The sequence below is a fragment of the Myotis daubentonii genome, chromosome 11 (assembly GCF_963259705.1).
Source record: "Myotis daubentonii chromosome 11, mMyoDau2.1, whole genome shotgun sequence".
In the NCBI taxonomy this organism is placed as follows: Eukaryota; Metazoa; Chordata; class Mammalia; order Chiroptera; family Vespertilionidae; genus Myotis; species Myotis daubentonii.
The window spans coordinates 19291537-19311812 of NC_081850.1; the positions used below are offsets into that span (position 1 = coordinate 19291537).

The following is a 20276-nucleotide window of genomic DNA, read 5'->3' on the forward strand; positions in this document are numbered from 1 at the left end:
GGTGGCAGGAGCCTCTCCCACTCCGTGGCAGCACTAAGAATGTCCAACTAACGGTTTAGGCCCGATCCCTTGGGGGCGTAAGCCTTTAGTCGGACATCCCCCGAGGGCTCCCTGGCTGCCAGAAGGATGTCTGACTGCAAGCTTAGGCCTGATCCCCCGGGGAGTGGGCCTAAGTCAACAGGTGGACATCCCCCAAGGGGTCCTGGACTGCATATGGGCGCAGGCCGGGCTGAGAACCGCCCCCCCCCCCACTGAGTGCACAAGTTTTTGTGCACCGGGCCTCTAGTCTATAATACTTGAGCAATGCGGATCATTCTGAATAAGGAGTTTTAAACTCTGCTATATTAAACAGCCACATTATAGCCCTGGCCAGGTTGCTGTTGGTTGGAGCATCATCCTGCACACCAAAAGGTTGTAGGTAAGATTCCTGGCCGGGGTGTGTATGGGAGGCAACCAATGGATGTTTCTCTCTCTCCCTTCCTCTCCCTAAATTAATAAACATATCCTTGGGTGAAGATTAAAAAAAAAAATCACACCACCACCATACTACAACCATTTTCTTAAACTATTATCTCCAAACCCTTGAACTCTGACAGCCACAGAGACTTTGATGATATCCCCTCAACACGAACTCCAGCTCCTTCTCCCTTGGTGTGACCACATTCATTCAATCACTCAAAAAACACTGACCGAACAACCACAGGCCAGGCCATGTGGGTGTTAGGGACAAAGCAGCAAACAGGAGGGTCTTTACCACAGACGGTTTATATTCTATCACAGGGGCACACAGACAATACATGTATAGTGTCAGGTGCTCAACCATGACAGGAGAAATGACAGGGGCTGGGAGGAGCATGCAATGATTTTAATCTACCCGTTACATATTAGGTTGAACCACATGAAACTGCCGATCTCCGACCATTTCTAATTTACAACCATTTCTAATTTACAGAATGCTCCATTTCCTACGGGTCTATCTGAGAGCTTCCTTTCATAGGGGGACAATCAAGAATCCTTCTGATGGACGACAAATTATAACAAATCCCCGAAAGGCAGCAGACACCCAGAACTGGCTGACTCAACCTCCCTTCCATAACAGAAGACGAAGGAGAGGCTCTGGGTATAGTAAGTTCAGAGGTAACAAGGGGAGGAGCAGGATGACTGCAAGGTGGTCTAGGTGACTGAATGGGGGACTCTGGTAGGAACCCACATTCCCTTGTGATTTCTTCCACCACTTCTAAAGGCAGAAGCAGCCCAGGATCTTGGCAGCCTATTACTGTTTAATTTTGGGGGTAAAGAAACATTATATCTTACGTGTGTAAATAACAAAAAAATCCCTAGCTCCTGAACCAACTGTGGCCCTGCACCAACCAGACATTATGTGCCTCCTGACAGGATGCGGAGGATTCTGCCAAGAATTTGAACCTGGTTCTGATAAGGCCTCCAGAGCTAACCACTGATTTCCGGCAAAGACAGGAGACGGGAAGATGCCAAATGACACTCAGGGATGCAAACAGCAAAATCCAGCACGTGGGGAGACTCCCCAGGACGAGAAAGGAGGCAAGGGGATGGGGACCTCTAGACCAGCGGTTCTCAACCTGTGGGTCGCGACCCCTTTGGGGGTCGAACGACCCTTTCGGGGGTCGAATGACCTTTTCACAGGGGTCGCCTAAGACCATCAGAAAACACACATATAATTACATATTGATTTTGTGATTAATCACTGTGCTTTAATTATGTTCAAGTTGTAACAATGCAATTGGGGGTCACCACAACATGAGGAACTGTATTAAAGGGTCGCGGCATTAGGAAGGTTAAGAACCACTGCTCTAGACAAAGAAGCAGATTCATTAATACACTTGTGTGTAACCAGTGGCCTCCTCTGGCCCCTTATTTGAACAAATCAACTAGAAAAAGAAAGTTTGTGAGATAAGAGGAAAAAGGAGAACACTGCCTGGACACTTAATACTAAGGAAATATTAAGCAACTTTTTCTTTTTTAAAGAGTCCTTATCTCTTAAAGTTACAAATTGCAGTGAACTGATAAATGCTGAAATGATTATTTATTCTTTTTGGTATATGTGTAAGAACTCCCACAATAAAAAGCTTAAAACAAGCCTGTGGGCCCGGCTGGCATGGCTCAGTGGTTGAGTGTCAACTTATGAACCAGGAGGTCACGGTTCGATTCCTAGTAAGGGCACTTGCCCAGGTTGTGGGCTTGATCCCCAGTGTCAGACATACAGGAGGCAGCCAATCAATGATTCTCTCTCATTATTGATGTCTCTCTCTCTCTCTCTCTCTCTCTCTCTCTCTCTCTCTTTCTTCCTCTCAGAAATCAATAAAATATATTTAAAAAACAACAACAAAAGCCTGTGGGTCTTCCTCCCCCTCCCCCCAAGTTCCCGCACCCTGTCCATTTGAGCCGGGAATGGTCTCCCAGGGGCCGACCGCGGTGTAGAGGGTGGCATACCTGTCGATGAACTGGTCAATAATGACGATGTCGCCGGGCTGTATCTCCTCCCTCAAGGAGCCGCAAGCTGTGGTCACTATGACATGAGTACAGCCCTCCTCCTTCAGGGCCCAGATGTTCGCCTGATAGTTGACGTGGGAAGGCATGATGGTATGCTGCCTCCCATGCCTGCGGGGAGAAGAGCGAATGTGGTCGGCGAGTGAGGAGCACGTTTTAATGGTGTCAGAAGAGAAAACCAATTTACAGCCCTTTCCACCAAAGCGCTTCCATTGGCAGAGGGGGGAAAAAGAGGCTGGGCCGTAACCAGCCAACTCTAAGTATAAACCACTCGGTTTTAAAGGGCAGTTCAGAGCCTGTGTCCTTATTCTCCTATCGAGAGCAGGTACTCACTTACTTAGAATTCCCTGTCCAGGAAGCTGAGTTGTGTCTACCCAGTAGGACGCCAAGCCCCCCAATCAGAGGCATCTGGTCTGTGATCCCCGACACAGAAAACAAGAGGTGCCCGTGAAGAAAGCCTCTGAATAGAAATAAAAGCTCAAGCATCCAGGTGAAGCTCTCCATTCCTCCTGCCCGGCCACCCAACTAAGTTAACAAAGCGTTTAAAACATTAGAAGGTTTCATCTGAGAACTGATCACGTCACGCATGACCCATGTTACGGGCTGAACTCTGGCCCCCTCCATTCCTATGCTGAGTTCCTAACCCCTAGGACCAGCAGAATGCGACCATATTTGGAGGTAGGGTCTTCAACAGGGTAATTAAGTTAAAATGAGGTCATTAGGGTGGGCCCTAATTTAACACAAATGGCACCCTTACAAGAAGAGAACATCTGGAGAGATACGTAGAGAGCATGTGTGAAGATACAGGGACAAGATGGTCATCTGCAAGTGAAGAGGGTCACCTACAGGCCAGAGAGGCCTCCAAGAGACCCTTCCCTCCGGGCCCCCAGAGGAAACCAATCCTGCTGACACCCTTGCAGGTGGACCCGAGACTTGATGCCGACCAATGGGATCCAGCAGAGCTGCTGGGAGTCCCTCCCACGGGTAGGCTCCATCCTGACAGCAGAGACCCGCCCGCGGGCCTTGCAGGGGAGGGCTGCTATCACATGACCTGCCCCTGCCGAGGGTCATGTGGCAGAGAATGCGCACAGCCTCGAGGAGCTGAATTCTGCCAACAGCCACGTGAACTGGAATGAGGATCTGGAACTCCAGGTGAGAACAAGGCCTGACTCTACCTTGTGTGACCTTGAATAGCGGACTGAGCTAAGCTGTGCCCACATGGCTGACATCCCGAAACTATGAGATCACATGTGCTGTTTTAAGCTGCTAAATGTGTGCTTAATTGCTTTGCAGCAACAGAAAACCAATACGTATTTTCTAACAATGTGATGCAAATGATTTTTCTCCCTCTATACTGGGAACCCTGCAAAACTTTTTGAGATAACAAGGGTGTAGAAACCACTTCAGGGACCCAAAACCGACTCCCCAAAAACAGAACTATAGTAATATTCACTGAATAAAACAGTTTTCTTTTATCTTGTTAACTAGAAAAAGAGTTTCAACTTTAGTCAAATGCATCCTATCACTCATTGGATTGTTCTAACTACTCTCCCAACCTAAAAAGGGGATCCCATTTAGGTTGATGAGATATGAATCAGTTTAACTTGCCCCAAACACCGTAAGCGGTGAATAAAGGTGACTGAAATACGTTGGCTCCACCAGCACGTAAAACTCATACATGCATCATTACTCTTTCCGGGTTTTAGGTTAAATTTAAATTCTCCTTCAGTAGTAACATTTGAAAAGCTTAAGACACCTTACCTTGCAAGGAGGACACAATCAACATTCTTTATCTTCCCCAAAATTAAGGCATCAGAAGGCTGCACACAATGAATAATGATTACAACTCAGTGATTTGAAAACATAGATGAACAATTAAAAAGCTGCCACTTCGACGGTTCCACCATGAAAGGTTCCATGGAAACTTGGGCGTTGGACCACACACTTTAAGAAGAGTCTAGATTTGATGAATAATCAGTAAATATTTACGGAGGCCTTTACAAGCACAGAGGTTCACAGGAATTTGAAGGTTGCCTCAGGCTAGGTCCCGTTTAGTGAGACCTATTGGTAGCAGGCACCCCAGCGGACTCTGACGGCTCGATGATCAAATACAGCTGTGTTGGTATCTGTCAGGTGTGAGAGCGCCGTGGGTGGGGGAAGAGAATTAAGAACTGAGCACTGGAACTGTTTGCTCTGTTGATCAACCAGAAGATGGCCAAGGGTGGCCTGAGGTAATGGAGAGAAAGGTTTTGAGAACCTAGGGGCTCAAAAAAAATAAGGCTAAGAAGTGAGCCAAGCTTATAGCACAGCGGTTCTCAACTTGTGAGTCACGACCCCTTTGGGGGTCGAATGACCCTTTCACAGGAGTCGCCTAAGACCATCAGAAAACACATATATGCCGAAACTGGTTTGGCTCAGTGGATAGAGTGTCAGCCTGTGGACTGAAAAGTCCCAGGTTCGATTCCAGTCAAGGGCATGTACCTGGGTTGCAGGCACATCCCCAGTAGGAGATGTGCAGGAGGCAGCTGATCGATGTTTCTCTCTCATCGATGTTTCTAACTCTCTATCTCTCTCCCTTCCTCTCTGTAAAAAATCAATAAAATATATTTTAAAAAAAAGAAAACACATATATAATTACATATTGTTTTTGTGATTAATCACTGTGCCTTAATTATGTTTAATTTGTAACAATGAAATTGGGGTCACCACAACATGAGGAACTGTATTAAAGGGTTGCGGCATTAGGAAGGTTGAGAATATAATATAATATAGCAGGACTCGGAAGACCTGAGGTCGACCTAAGGACTCGCTGAAAAAGAGTGTTTGGTTGGGACCCTCAGATGCAGGGACCTCCAGAGGCGGATGGAAAACTGCAATGTTTGGAAGCAGCACGAGGAGCAGCCCCCTTTAAATAGAAAAGGAGGGTCTTACTGTATTCCCAGTTACGCAATCCTGTTACGGATCCCCACGAAATCCCCTTTTGGGCCAGGGCTTACTTTGAATGCTGCTTCCTCCCATGGCCTTTCTCCTAAATTAGTGTGACATGACCTACATTACAGCTTCTAATGTAACCAGATTAGAAGCTGATTTACATGTTTTAAACGCAGAGAACTGAAGGGTACAGTTGCTATGTCTAAGATGAGTATGTGGCTTCTAGGAATGTAAATTGAGAAGTAATTTGCACATGTTCAACAGCAGTGCTTTTCATATAAGAAGTCGGGCGCCCTTCGAGACACTGTCTCTGCTGGTAGAACCCACTGACCGGACTCCTGGCCCCTCTCAGCCTGAGGCAGGCAGCCCCGGGGCTGACAAGACAACAGCCATTTAAAAAAATTATTTTAAACTTAAAAATCAAGCCAGCTGGTACGTCTCCATTAACTGGGTACTAACCTTGCCAAATGGAGTATCCACATATTTCTCGGTTCTTCCTTCTAAGATTTCTGGATCATCCAGGCCTGTTCCACCAATGATTCCAATCTAAAGGGAGACCACAAAAAGGTGCCATATTTCACCAGTTTCCATTAGAAACAAGATCAGAAGCAAATTCGTTTACTCACATGCTCTTCTCCATTCCTGCTAGTTATTTTTTAAAAATCTACAACTACTGACGAACAGTCATTCAACACACATTTGAAATAACCCAAACGTAGGTCACCCTTTTGGACTTTATCACATTTACTGCTGATAATACAAGTAACAAATTAGTACAGAAAGGTACTCCATTTAGCTTCAGCAGGAAATCAGTCCTCAAAATAGGCAACTGCGGTTGCAGAAAGCACTCTCTAACCGATTTTTTATTCTCTACTAAATGGACTGTGGAATAAAGAATGTTCAAAAGGCTGCTGGGATGGAAACTATTCCTAATGATTTCTCCTCATCCCTCCATTAGATAAAGAAACACAAGACATGTTCTTTCCTGAGCCACTAACATCGGAGCTGCAAGGGACCACAGACAGACCAGTCTAGAATAGCATGAAAGATGAGCCTCATGTATATGTGTGAAACCCAAATGTCATTCCTAGGTATGTGTAAACAAATGAGTAATTCAAAGGTAGTTCCAATCTTTTAAAAATTCCAGTGTCGTATTGCCGTTTCCAGAACCTAACAGTCCTTGAAACCAATCTGATTGGACGATGAAGAAACACAAACAAGAACAATTTCAAGGATAAATACAATATTAGCTGGCCAGTCAACGAAAAATCAGAGAAATGAAGTCGTTAGGAAGGTTGCTCTCTGGGCCGCTACTTCCTAAAGGAGAAACAGTACTAAATTGTCAGCAACAGGCGAGAGAGATGACACTTCACTAAGAAACCCAATGGAGAATGACCTGAGCGCCTTTTTTCAATGCTTTAAATCTGTTGTCAGTTGAGTAAAGTCTCCACTAAGTGGGAGACAGTAACTCCTTGAGGGGGAAGAAAAATGGCGAGTTAAAGATTAACTGAACTTCTGAATAATTTTCAGATGGCGTTAACAAGCGGATTTAAATTAATGTGTGGGAAAAGGGTTACCTCTCCGGCCCTCAGTTCCCTGGAGAAAAAAAAAAAGTCTCCCTAACAGGTTTGGCTCAGTGGATAGAGCGTCGTCCTGTGGACTGAAGGGTCCCGGGTTCGATTCTGGTCAAGGGCATGTACCTTGGTTGCGGGCACATCCCCAGTAGGGGGTGTGCAGGAGGCAGCTGGTCGATGTTTCTCTCTCATCGATGTTTCTAATTCTCTATCCCTCTACCTTCTTCTCTGTAAAAAAATCAATAAAATATATATTTTTTAAAAAGTAAACAAAATAGCCCTAACAGGTTTGGCTCAGTGGATAGAGCGTCAGCCTGCGGACCCAAGGGTCCCGGGTTCGATTCAGGTCAAGGGCATGTACCTTGGTTGCGGGCACATCCCCAATAGGGAGTGTGCAGGAGGCAGCTGATCAATGTTTCTCTCTCATTGATCTTTCTAACTCTCTGTCCTTCTCCCTTCCTCTCTGTAAAAAAAATCAATAAAATATATTTAAAAAAAAAAAAAGTCAACAAAACAGAAAATAAGGGCAATTTGGTGAGATTTTGCCGAAGAGCTGCCCGTTACAGAATTTGGAACTCTGCCTCCCCACAGCTTCCTCAAGTGGCTAAACCTGTTTTTTTAAAAGATGTTTTTATTGACTTTTAGAGAGAGAGGAAGGGAAAGGGATATACTGAAACATGGGTGAAAGAGAAACACCACTGACTGGCTGCCTCCTGCACGCCCCCTTCTGGGGATCCGCCCGCCACCGGACGTGGGGTGTGCCCCGACCCGTGACCAGGAATCAAACCGGGACCTCCGGGTTCATAGGTCAAAGCTCAACCACTGAGCCACCAGCCGGGCTAGCCCAGTGTTTGAAGTTGGTGCCACCTTGTGGTCCATTACTGAAACCACAGCACGTTACGTGTAGTCAAGTCTAACCACATTTGCCGGTTACAAATCACAGGTTCAAATCACAGTTTCACATTCACGTTTCAAAGCAACAGACATGTTCCCTTAAATTATACATTTAAATCACGCCAGTTCAATAGAATTTTTTCTCTTTTAAATCACACTGTTTTATGCAATCCTAACCCGTCATCTGCCTGGCTTCTCCATTTTACCCTTCATTTCAAGTACCTCTAAAGGTACTTGTGGTCACACACACAACACAGGGGACTAACACGTCACCACTCCAGACCAGAGAATTGAACTGCTGACTCAAATTACTCTCAGTCTGCTCTTCAGGGATTTTATCAACGATGAAAACTTCCATTTTGCAAAAATAACACCCCCCCCCCCAAACACACACACACACACACACACACACACACACACACACACACACACACCACCACCAACAACAACAACAACAAACAAACCCCAAAACAACAAAAAGCTTATGACCACTTTGACTTGGCTGTTTCTGGATGATCTCTGGGCCATAGCATCTCACATTAGACTCTCAGAGTCATATGCACAAAACGAACATGTTTTGAAACCTTGCTCTCAGTTTAGGCAAGCTAGCCCAGCACTGCGGAAGCTGGTAAGAAATGCTAATGCGGATCCTGCTGAAGTTCAGTGCCCTTGAGCTCACCCTCAGCACTCCCAAGCTCCAGTCCCCACCACCCTGACGCCATGACAACCCTGCATTAGGTAGCTGGTAATTCGGCCCTCAGCAAGGAACAGGTAGTAAGTACTGGGCATGGAAGCAAGAGCTGCTACTGCTAGCCAGAAAGCCCAGCATGTGGTCTCTGGCCCTGGACTATCTGCAGGAGTGTCCATCCATTCACCCAACTGGCTCTGATTGTTCATGGAAACACTTACCTTGCAAGGGACACAGAACAAGTACAGCAATTGAATACCGCCACTCCAGGGAACTGGGATTTCTAACCATTTCCTGCAGCGGCAGATTGAGGCCAGCAGTGCCAAGATGTGGCAATGTCGCCACCTGCTGGCTCCACGGCAAAGTACTGTGTCTGAGCACTTACATGTCATAGGCACTATGGTAGGCGCTTCAGCCCTACGGGACAGACGCCATAGTATTACACCCATTTTACAAAATTGAAAAGAGAAAGCATAAAAAGGAAGAGACTTATCCAAGAGCTCATCACAAGGAGCCACGCTGGAATAGCAACCCAGGCCTTTCACGTTGACCACTAAGACGTGCTACCTCCCAATACCCCCCCGGGAATCTTTATAACATCATACCCTAGTACAGTGATGGCGAACCTTTTGAGCTCGGCGTGTCAGCGTTTTGAAAAACCCTAACTTAACTCTGGTGCCGTGTTGCATATAGAAATTTTTTGATATTTGCAACCATAGTAAAACAAAGACTTATATTTTTGATATTTATTTTATATATTTAAATGCCATTTAACAAAGAAAAATCAACCAAAAAATGAGTTTGCGTGTCACCTCTGATATGCATGTCATAGGTTCGCCATCACTGCCCTAGTAGAAAAGTTTTCTCTCCATCTTATGAGAAAACTGATGCTCTGAGAGGTCAAGTTCTGGCCGAAGGTCACAGAACACGCTTAGAAACAGTGACTCTGGGCGTCTAAGTGAACCCCCTGGGAGGGCTGGGGGTGGGGCAGCTCTCCATCAATGACCTCATCCACACTCAGGAAGCACCGGCAAGATGTTACTGGGCCTCCTGGGCCAGAAGCATCAGCCCCCATGCAGGCAGTCCCAGGCTGCCTAGGAAATGTGTTCCAGGGCTAAGATGGGATTTTGGGGCCAATTCTCCCCAGCCAGGACTTCATGACACAAGATAAAGTTCTGAATAGGGACCCCCGGATCAATCAAGATCATCGCCAGATTTTCATAGCTTAGTGTCATCCCACACTCTCCCACTGACACACCACCAAGCCAATCTTCAAAGGAGAGGATTTGACTTTCTGAGACGAAAGCATTTTGTTGACATGCTGGCTTACTTGGGCAGAATGGCTACTTCCAGCAATGTTGACAGGGCTCATATGAACCCCTCCCCTCTATTTCCCCTGGTGCCTGGACCCAGATTTCACATACCCACCTTGGTTTCACACTGAGGCACCATCACACTGAAGCCAGGACATACTACCTAAGGAACCCAGTCCTCCAGGATGGCATCTTAAAACACCATAACCCCAAGCAGCTGAGACTAGCTCCTGCCAGGCGAAGGGCTGCCTCTCAAGCTCTCGAAGCAAGAGAGCCGGGCAGCACTCCCTGATCTGAGTGCTTCAGTCCTTCAGCTCTGGTCGCCACTGACAAGTTTGGCAAGTGCAGCAGACAGTGCCCTTCTTATTGAGCCAAACTGGCTTGGAGGCCTCCCAGGGCCTTGCAAAATCCCAGAAGTCCAGTTGTGTGAGGAGAAAGTGGCTAAACGTCTGCTTGGGAGGCCTGTTCAAAACCCGCGATACTGTCCACGGATGGAGCTGGTGGCTCCATCTCTGGCAAGATAACCCATCTGCAAGCCACCCCTGCGGGTGATGGTTGTGGGCTCAACTGTGTCCCTCAAACCAATACCGTGAAGTCCTAACCCCTGATACCTCAGAATGTGACTATTTTTAGAAATAAGCTCTTTGAAGAGATAAGGTTGAATGAGGTCTCTGGTGGGCAGGGGGGTGTCCATTACGACTGGTGACCTCGTAAAAGACTAGGACACAGACACGCGGAAGGAAGACCACATAGTCACAGCAAGGAAATGGCATCTGCCAGCCCAGGAGAGAGGCCTCAGATGAATCAACCTGCTGACGCCTTGATCTTGAACGTCCAGCCTCCAGCACTGCCTAAACCATCCAGTCCAGGGGTGGGCAAACTTTTTGACTCGAGGGCCACAGTGGGTTCTTAAACTGGACCGGAGGGCCGGAACAAAAGCATGGATGGAGTGTTTGTGTGAACTAATATAAATTCAAAGTAAACATCATTACATAAAAGGGTACGGTCTTTTTTTTCAATAGTTTTATTCATTTCAAACGGGCCGGATCCGGCCCACGGGCCGTAGTTTGCCCATGGCTGATCTAGTCTGTGGTACTTTGCTATGGCAGCCCCAGCCAACAAGTAACACTATGTTCAGAACATTCTTGGTTTTTACTTAACCAACCTCCCTGTGCAAAGTCAAGATATTATTCTAATGGGTAGACATCCCTCCTGAAACGGCCCATTATTTTTTGAGGATTTTCCGGGAAGCTTACTGTACTCTCTGAAGCTCACCTTCCTTTGAGGACAGCAGGGTCCCTTCCCAGTGTGCCCCCTGGGTCAGCTGCTAGATACTAGACCAGCCGTGGGCAAACTACAGCCCGCGGGCTGGATCTGGCCTGTTTGAAATGAATAAAACTAAAAAAAAAAAAAAAAAAAAAAAAAAAAAGACCGTACCCTTTTATGTAATGATGTTTACTTTGAATTTATATAAGTTCACACAAACACTCCATCCATGCTTTTGTTCCGGCCCTCCGGTCCAGTTTACGAACCCATTGTGGCCCTCGAGTCAAAAAGTTTGCCCACCCCTGGGCTAGATACTAGACTCACGGGGAGCTTTCAGTACCAAAGCCCAGGCCACAGACTCCAGACATGCTGATGAACTGGCCAAGGCACAGTCTGTTTTCCTAAAGCTCCGCAGGTGGAGCTCACACGCAGCCAGAACCGAGCACCTGCTCTAGGACCCGGGTCGTGAAAGTCTAAAATCAGGGCTCCCCGAGGGTCACAGGCTGAAGAATGGCCCCTGAGAAAGATCCTATCTGCCCCGTCCTAATTCCCAGAAGCTGCCATCGTTACTTGATGTGATTAAAGATTTGGGGACGGACAGATTATCCTGGATTATCTGGGCGGGCCCTCAATACAATCACAAGGGTCCTTGTAAGATGATCACGCGAGGAAGGGGGTGATGTGATGACGGAAGTGAGGCAGGTCAAGGGGCAAGGAACGCCAGTGACCTCTGGAGGCTGGAAAGACAGATTGCTCCTTCGATGCTCCAAGAGGACTTGCCTTGCCCTACAGACACCTTGATTTGAACTGTCAGAGAGCACATTTGCATGGTTTTAAGCCCTCGAGTTTGTGGTCATCCTTAAGGCAGCCACAGGAAACCAATACACTAAGAATCACCGGCAGATGCTCAGCCTTTTCAAAGCTCCCTGGGGCAGTGGTTGTCACACCTTAGTGGGCACCTGACTAGACTTGGGCCCTTCTAAACCCAGATGGCTGGGCCCCGCCCCCTAGAGCTCCGGATTCAGCAGGACTGGGGTGGGGCCCAAGAACCTGCATTTCTAACATATTCCCAGGTGGGTGCAGAGGCGCCGAGTCCTTTGAGAACCACGGTTTTGGAAGCTTCCGTAGCACAGACTAGAATACCATGATTATAACCACAGTTATCGATCTAGGGTCCACTGCACACGGTTCCTCACCTGTACCTACAGGCACACCTTTTTAAAAAAATATTTTTATTTGTTTCAGAGAAGAAGAGAGAGGGAGAGAGAGAGAGAGAGAGATAAAAGCATCAATATGAAAATCATTGATTGGCTGCCTCCTGCACGCCCTCTACTGGGGATTGAGTCCACAAGCCAGGCCTGTGCCCTTGACCAGAATCGAACCCTTCAGTTTACAGGCCAAGGCTATATCCACCGACCAAACCAGCTAGGGCCACACCTCCTTTTTTACTGTGCTTCCCTTTACTGTACTTCACAGATATTGTAGGTTTGTTGCATATTTTTTCTTTTTTTTTTTTTTAAACAAATGGAAGGTAAGACCCTCCACCAGCCAACAGATTACAACTTGCTTTATTGTGGCGGTCTGGAACCAAACCCGCACTATCTCTGAGGTATGCCAATATAAGGGAAGGGAAGAAATCCATAGAATTATACGGATCAAATGAAAATAGTGCATTAATATCTGTCACTGTCCTTGTACACCTTCCCACCTTTAGCGAAAACAAACAAAATCCAAATGAACTTCCTCAAAGCAACAAAAACAAAAAAAGCCCCTAACCTGGCTTTTCGGTGTGGGCCGGGACAGAGCCTGGTGCTGCTCCATCTCCTCTCCAGGCAGACTCTGCCTCAGGGACTCAGCCCAGGTCCCTCGGCCAGGTGTGCACTGCTCTCCCGGGGGTGCATGTCCTGCAATGCTCAGGACAGTCCTACAAAGACGGGAGTTGTCCTGACCAAAATGCCCCTGTGTCCCTGGGCAAAAAATACAGGCTCATGGGTCATTTCCAGTTGGGGCATGTAGGTTGTCCCCCAGTTTCTGAGAGTCACTTCAAGATCTGAAGACCTTGGCCAGGTACAGACAGCCAAGAGGTGAGCGTAAGGAGCCCATTCTCCAGTCTACATTCCGTCCCCCTAACGCCGTTTTGTGAACAGCTCACTAACCCACCTACAGTGGGACCATATCCCCTCCCTGTCATAGCAACCATAATAAACAAGACTTATTTTTAATTCCCCAGAACAAAAGCTGGGAAGCTGCCTGGGGGACCCCCACACTCCCATTGAAGGAGGCCCTCAAAATGCCCTGTCTGGGTGCCAAAGACCTGTTCAGGCTCCTGCATGGTGAAGTATACATACCACCTGCCCACGGCTGATGCTGGGGTTCTCCCAGACACGGCTGTTATCAGTCCCAGTGGCGAGCGCCCAGTGGGCAGAGGGAGGCAGCTGGCTTCTTGCACTCCCTCTACAATTGCTCTTCCTTAAAGCTGCATGATCTCTTTAGTCCCACAATAAAACAGGGCACAGAGCCCACAGGTGGGACTCAGGAATGTCTCACAACATCTAGTTGATGGAATGCCAGCTACTATCTAGGTCCGACTGTATGGCGCTGGGCACCTTAGCTGACCTTTCTGGGTCTCGGCGTCCTACCCACAAAAAGGGGTTCGTGTGGCTCTCGCATCTTCAGGAACCTTCCAGCTCTGCATTCCATGATCTGGGGGCAGGATATGGTTTTTATCAGCCTATTTTGCTCTGGACACCAGCACCTCATGTTGTCTACACAGGATGTTGCCTCAGGAGCCTGGGGACGTTGGTGTTGGCAGCATGGATTCTCCACGGCAAAGGCTTACCCTCCTAACCTCAGAGACGGACAGTAGCAGGCAGCCCTAGCACGACGCGTACTTCTTCAGTTTATACTCAGCAGCTCGCCGAGGCCAAAAATATGCATCATCCCATATTACATCAGGCTCTCGCCACAGTGCCCTGCAGTGCCCACTCCGCACTCAAATGCACTGCACCAATTTTACAGGGAGGCTGTGTGGCGAGGAGAATGCTGAACCAGGTTCACGTGAGATTGTTTTAAAAACACCACCCCTCCCTGTTTTTACTATTTCTCTAAGTGTATTCCTGTCCGGGACAGGTTTCCTGCTGGCCCACTGACAGCGGTGGCCATGACACCTACCATTATTTAACTGTTGGAGAAAAGATATTCAAAACGAATCTCAGCTCCCCCACTTAAAAGCACTCCCACTGAACAAGTTTCAACACCCCAGCAAACCCTGCAGTAAATCCCCACTTTACAGATGGGCACCTAAGGACCTCGCTTAGCACATGCGCTTCATTAAAACTCTTTCTGCCTTTCCCCCCTCCCCCTACTGGTAAGGGAACAGTGTTCTGCAGATATATTTGAATGCAATATTCTTTTCAAAATGACCAACGGAGTTTCAAATCTAAGTGTGCCTACAACACGCCCCACCCCCCTCCCGGTCCTAACTGTCGCATGAAAAGCTGCAAGGGCCTAATAAAGGAATAAAACGAATAATCACTGTGACCGATAACTCGGAGCCCGCAGAGATCTGCCTTCTCCCGGGAGAAGTGAACACAAAGCGAGGAACCAAGAGATACCTGGGTAACGGAGGCGGGCCTCCTCCCGACCCCTGAGGCCAAGCATGTCTGAAGTTATCTGACTTCCTAGCCAATCATAAACAGAGAGGAGATCTTAAGTTTTATCGATTTCCCCTTAAGCACTGTAACTCTACACTCTCCCAGGACGCCAGCCAGGCCAGAAGTGTGTAAGCCCCAGGGAAGCGCAGGGCACCCCTCAGAACTCGTACCCTCCTCTGGCTCAGGATCCCACCGCACAAAGGTGTCTTTACAAGTGCCAGCGGTTCTCAACCTGTGGGTCGCGACCCCTTTGGCGGTGGAACGACCCTTTCACAGGGGTCGCCTAAGACCATCCTGCATATCAGATATTTACATGACGATTCATCACAGTAGCAACATTCCAGTTATGAAGTAGCAACGAAAATAATTTTATGGTTGGGTCACAACATGAGGAACTGTATTTAAAGGGCCAGAAGGTTGAGAACCGCTGATTGAAACCGATCTCTGACTTTCAAGATCGCAAACAAAGCAGTTTAAAGCCAGAGGCCTCCACCGAGGGAGCCGCCTCTACTCCAGGTCCGCGCTGCACAAGTCAGAATGCCTGAAGCAACGTGCTGCAGGGGGCACTTCAGGGGAAGGCCTACGTTTGGAAGAAAAAAAAAAAAGCCGGAAGCTTGTAAAAGAGCAAGCACGTTAGTTCTCCCACGTGGGCCGCGGGCAGAAAGCGGAATCAGAGCGGAAGCACGAGGAGACGGGCTCCGAGCTGCAGGCACGCTGCTAGCCCCAGCCGAGCGCATCTCCGGGAAAAGCAGTCCCACTCGGGAAAGGCTGGCGCGCGGCGGAGCTCTGCCCACAGCCCCTCTCCCAAGGGCTTGCCCACACCCTGCACGGTGAGGGCGCAGCTGAGACCAAAGGTGGAGGGAGCGAGCTTGCAAGCTTTCCCTCCCGCCCGCTCCCCCCCCTCCCCCTGGGCGAACCGGTCCTGGTGCAGTGCCCCAGCCCTTTCCCGCCTCGGCAGGGGCGCACGGGCAGGGCACCCAGGCTGGGCGCACGCCCCCGATGCGCGGTCCCCCCGGGCGGGAGCGAGAGCTCAGCGGGCAGGGGAGGACCGCAGCCGCCAGGTCGGCTAATCTCACCTTCACGGCTGGGGGGGTGGCTCCTGAGGCCATGTCGGCGCCGGGAGGAGGCTGCGGGATGGGCACACGGCGGGGAGACGCGGAGCCGGATCGAGCGCGCGGCGCGGGACCGAGCAGTGCGGGTCCGGAGTGGCTCTGACTCCTCCTCTTCCTCCCCGGGACAGCTGGATTGGCTGCTGGCGCGGGATCTCCCCCGCCGCCCCCCTCCTCAAATCGGGGTTCCCGCGTCCCGCCCAAGTGCAGACTTTTCCGGTTCCCCGTGGGTTTGTGTTTTTCCCCATCCCCGAGGTAACTAACGGGTTTGTAACAACGATAGCAGTGGAGACCGTTTACCGAGCGCTTGTAGGGTGCCAGACTGCTGTGCACTTTAACCAGCCGCGTTAACTTTAACAGGAGCCCCACAAGGAAGAGCAGCATCCCCGTTCTGCCAAGGATGGCTGGCTCCTCTGTAAAATCAGGCTGGCCTGCGCTCAGCTCTCGCGGGGGAAGGAGGGGGTGCACCAGCGGCAGAGGGAGCGGACTACGGCTTCCTCATCTCTAGTTGGAGGGCAGGCTCTTAATACGCTGAGACCGCGCCTAGCTCCCAGCCTGACATGACAGGGCCAGCACCGTCTTTAACCCCTGCCACTGGGCAGCATCCAGTCCACCGAGATTCAGGCTGCAGGCTCCTGTCTTCATCATTTCACACTGGCCGGTCCCCTCCAACACACACACACACACACACACACACACACACACACACACACACACACACACACACACACACACTGTCCTCCTGGATCACAGGTACAATGGAACATTTGGCCACTACTTTGTCAGTGGATTAGAGCGTGGCATTGGAAGCTGAGGGGAAAAGCTAAAAGTTCTATTCACAAGCAGCCACTTTGGATAGAACAGAACATTGTCAAAAAGATATCTTAAGAGGTCAATAAGAAAATTAATAGTAGTAATAATAAAATGTAAAAATTGCTGCCCCTTTAAATTCCCAGGTAGGCATAACATCCTCGGAGATGTGTGAATTGGTGAAAATTCAGACTTAAAAACCTCAGTGTCATCATGGACTAGTAAATTTACGGTGCAGAGACAAGGGAGTTGGACAAGTAGGACTTGAGGAGGAGAGTCAGGATCAGAGGAACGGCTGCCGAATGCATTCCTGAGTCTGTCTGAGTGTCATTGGCTTCAAGGGGGAGAAGGGTTTTGTAGGTTCAGGATGCCCAGTTATAAGTGATGAACAAGTCACTTTACTTCAGGTGTGGTAATTTACAGCTCACATGGCAAGACTCCACAGTTTTTATAAGACATTCACAGAGCGATTTACACGAATACTTGGTTTTCTATCATGATACTCCATTGCCCTTTGTGTTGGCACACCTGGGGCTGTCCCTTTAACTTGGTTGAGTGCCTTGACTCATTAGTGGTGACCACACTATTTTTGACAATAATTACCAGATAAACAGGTTTCCTAAGAAACAATCTTAGGGAGGATTTTCAATGATTTGTATTCTGCTTTGGACAAACTTAAAGAATGCCATAGAGGATCTTTGTGATTAGCTGGTTATAAATTCAGAGAGAGCTCAATGGTTCTTGCAACTATTCATGGTGCAAAAGTAATAATTGTCCTCATGGGAAAGATAGATGGAGTTAGGAAGTATCTGGGTATAATAGCAGCTGCCATTATGGAAGTCCTTGCATTCCCTTGCTGGCCTGACAGTAGTAAACTATGGGGAAAAGTATTCTCTATATTTCTGAAAAACACATAATTTTGTAAGTATATAAATAATTCTCTTTCAAAAAATATTTGAGTTCTTGGGAATGTTTTGCTTATAAGTGTTGTAAATCTGTCCTGTCAGGAATTTGAAATGATTAAAAATGAAAGAAATTTTTGAAAAACGCTTGAAATATTCAATTGAATATGATTACAAAAGAGAACTGAGGGAAATAATTCTGTTCAATATAGAAATATTAATCCAATCATCAATGAAAAACTTATGATATTTCACATCATACTCAATTTAAAATAGAATAGAAAAATGTGTAAGTTGACATTAAATATTGAAGGAAAACTTGTTTTTAATTTTGTGACCTTAATAAATTGAACACTAATTTTAAACTAAATAGCTTTTAAACACTTCTTAATACACACAGAAACCTCAACTCCGGAATATTAAACATAAAAGCAAAATATTCACATTGATTATTCCACCGAGAGAGGAAACTCTGGCCAGACTGAAGAGCATGAGGAACAGTCTGCAGGTGAGTAAAAGAGATAGTAGATACCTCCTTCAAGAAGTTTGGATGAAGAAGGAGGAAAGTTGGAACATGATAAGAAAAAATAGGAAGTCAATGTTTTTAATAGATTTGTAAACACAGAGTGAAGTTCACACAGAAGGAAAACTGGGAGATACTAATAGAGTGAGGCAGGACCCCAGAGGATCCCAGAGGAATGGTATCAGAAGCACTGATAGGGACGTGGTCATATATCAGGGGACAGAGACATGGGTCTGGAAGGAAGGAGGTAAGAAGGGGGCTCTAGATAAATTTGAGGTAGGTATTGTGGCTCTAGCTGGTTTGGCTCAGTGGATAGAGCATCGGCCTGTGAACTGAAGGGTCCCGGGTTTGATTCTGGTCAAGGGCACATGCCCAGGTTGCAGGCTCAATTCCCAGTGGGGGGTGTGCAGGAGGCAGTTGGTCAATGATTCGCTCTCATCATTGATGTTTCTATCTCTCTCTCCCTCTCCCTTTCTCTCTCTGAAATCAATACAAATGTATATAAAGAGTAGAGGTTGTGAACCTATAGGCCATCACTCCTGATGGCCCAATTTTCTCCAGAAAGTGGGGGTTGCATAATGGGTTTGAGGATAGATGGTAAATTTTGGGATGGCTGTGGAACCATGTCAGCTTACGGATGTGGATTTGAAATAGTACCCATCTGCAAGGGTATACAATAGTGGGGAAGGAAGAAATTCTATCCTTCTAGGTTCTTTCGGCTGGTCTAATAAATAAATCCACATGAGACATATTAACAAGGTAAAATAACCAAATTTAATTACTTGCATATATATATGGGAACTCCATGTATATGAGCGGTTCAGAGACAGAAAGGTAAAATAAGGTATATATAACATTCTGAGCTAAGGAGTGTGATATAGAGAAGAGGGGGACAATTGGTAGTTTGATAAGAAGAGCAGATGTTCAGTGGTTCGATGTTTGCCCCGCCATAGAGGTAGGTCATAAAAAGTTAGCTCTGGTAATAACTCATTACGGGCCAGGCCCCTGATTTAACATTTCTAGGTAGTTATGGTGGGGACAGACGTTTCTCTTGAGCCCACAGGGTCTCTATTGCCATCAGCTCAAAAGAATCCATGTGCCCTCAACTCTGGAATATTAAACGTAAAAACAAAATACATTGATTATTCCACCCAGAGGGGGAACTCTTCTTGGGGAGGTTTGCTCTGAACCCCTTAATATTTTCCCTGATTAGTCAGTAGAGATTGACTAATTAGTTAGGGGTTCGAGGAACAAAGGTGTTGGGGAGGTTAGTTTATATTATCAACCATGGGAGTCTAGCCTTCTAGTGAACAAACACGCCAGGAAGGAAATGGGTGATGGGTGAAAGTGAAGGACTGGGGAGGTAGAAGTCTCCAGGAAATCTAAGAGCAGTGATGGCAAGGTGAAGGGGTGTGAAAGATGGAAGGAGGGAAGGTCCTGGAGGGTGATAATAAAGCTCAAGGTTTTAGAAGAACTGCAACCCCAAGTTATGGCAAGATCCAGGAGATGAGCAACTGGATTAGATAATCAGATAGGGTGGAAGCTGTTTTATTTCTTTTTTTTTTCTTCTGTGTGTTTTCTGCATTCAGGGCTTGCGAGGAAGAGGACAGTGGTCACTCAGGATCCAATTGCTGGAGGGCCTGGCAATCAAAGCCACAAGGATGGTCAGAGATGACACAGAGAGGTAGAGCCTCACAGTAGTCACAGTTTTATAGAGGTCATGGAAGCAACCATTTGGAACTGGCAGCAAGGAACCAGGAGGGTGCCACCCTCCACCACGGGCCCATGTGAGGCCTGTCAGCCTCCCCATGAGAAACCTGTGCAGGGAAATGGTGACTAGGTTTCAGTAAAGTCAAGGAGATGGAACAGGTGATTTGGAAGGAGGTTGAGGTTGGAGAGGAGCTTATTGGCGATGAAACAACCATTTCACAGAGTGCAGTGGAAAATCCTATATAATAAAAGCCTAATATGCTAAGTGTCTGACTTTTCGACCAGTAAATATGTTGCACACTGACCACCAGGCAGCAGATGCTCTGACTGGTAAGTTAGCTTGCTGCTGGGGTCCATCAGATCAGGAATGGGTGAGA

The 20276-nt window shown here is 47.5% G+C and overlaps 1 protein-coding gene across 1 annotated transcript in view; it reads right to left on the minus strand.

Annotated features, from left to right (window-relative positions):
* Window positions 1-16079, minus strand: part of MTAP (methylthioadenosine phosphorylase) — a 46908-nt gene extending 30829 nt beyond the window's left edge. The window contains exons 1-4 of the mRNA XM_059656534.1: window positions 15922-16079; window positions 5917-6003; window positions 4288-4346; window positions 2470-2637 (exon numbers count right to left, since the gene is read on the minus strand). Of these exons, the coding sequence (XP_059512517.1) occupies window positions 2470-2637; window positions 4288-4346; window positions 5917-6003; window positions 15922-15954 (347 nt within the window). The 5' untranslated portion in view covers window positions 15955-16079. The remainder of the gene's footprint in view (window positions 1-2469; window positions 2638-4287; window positions 4347-5916; window positions 6004-15921) is intronic.
* Window positions 16080-20276: the final 4197 nt, after the last annotated feature.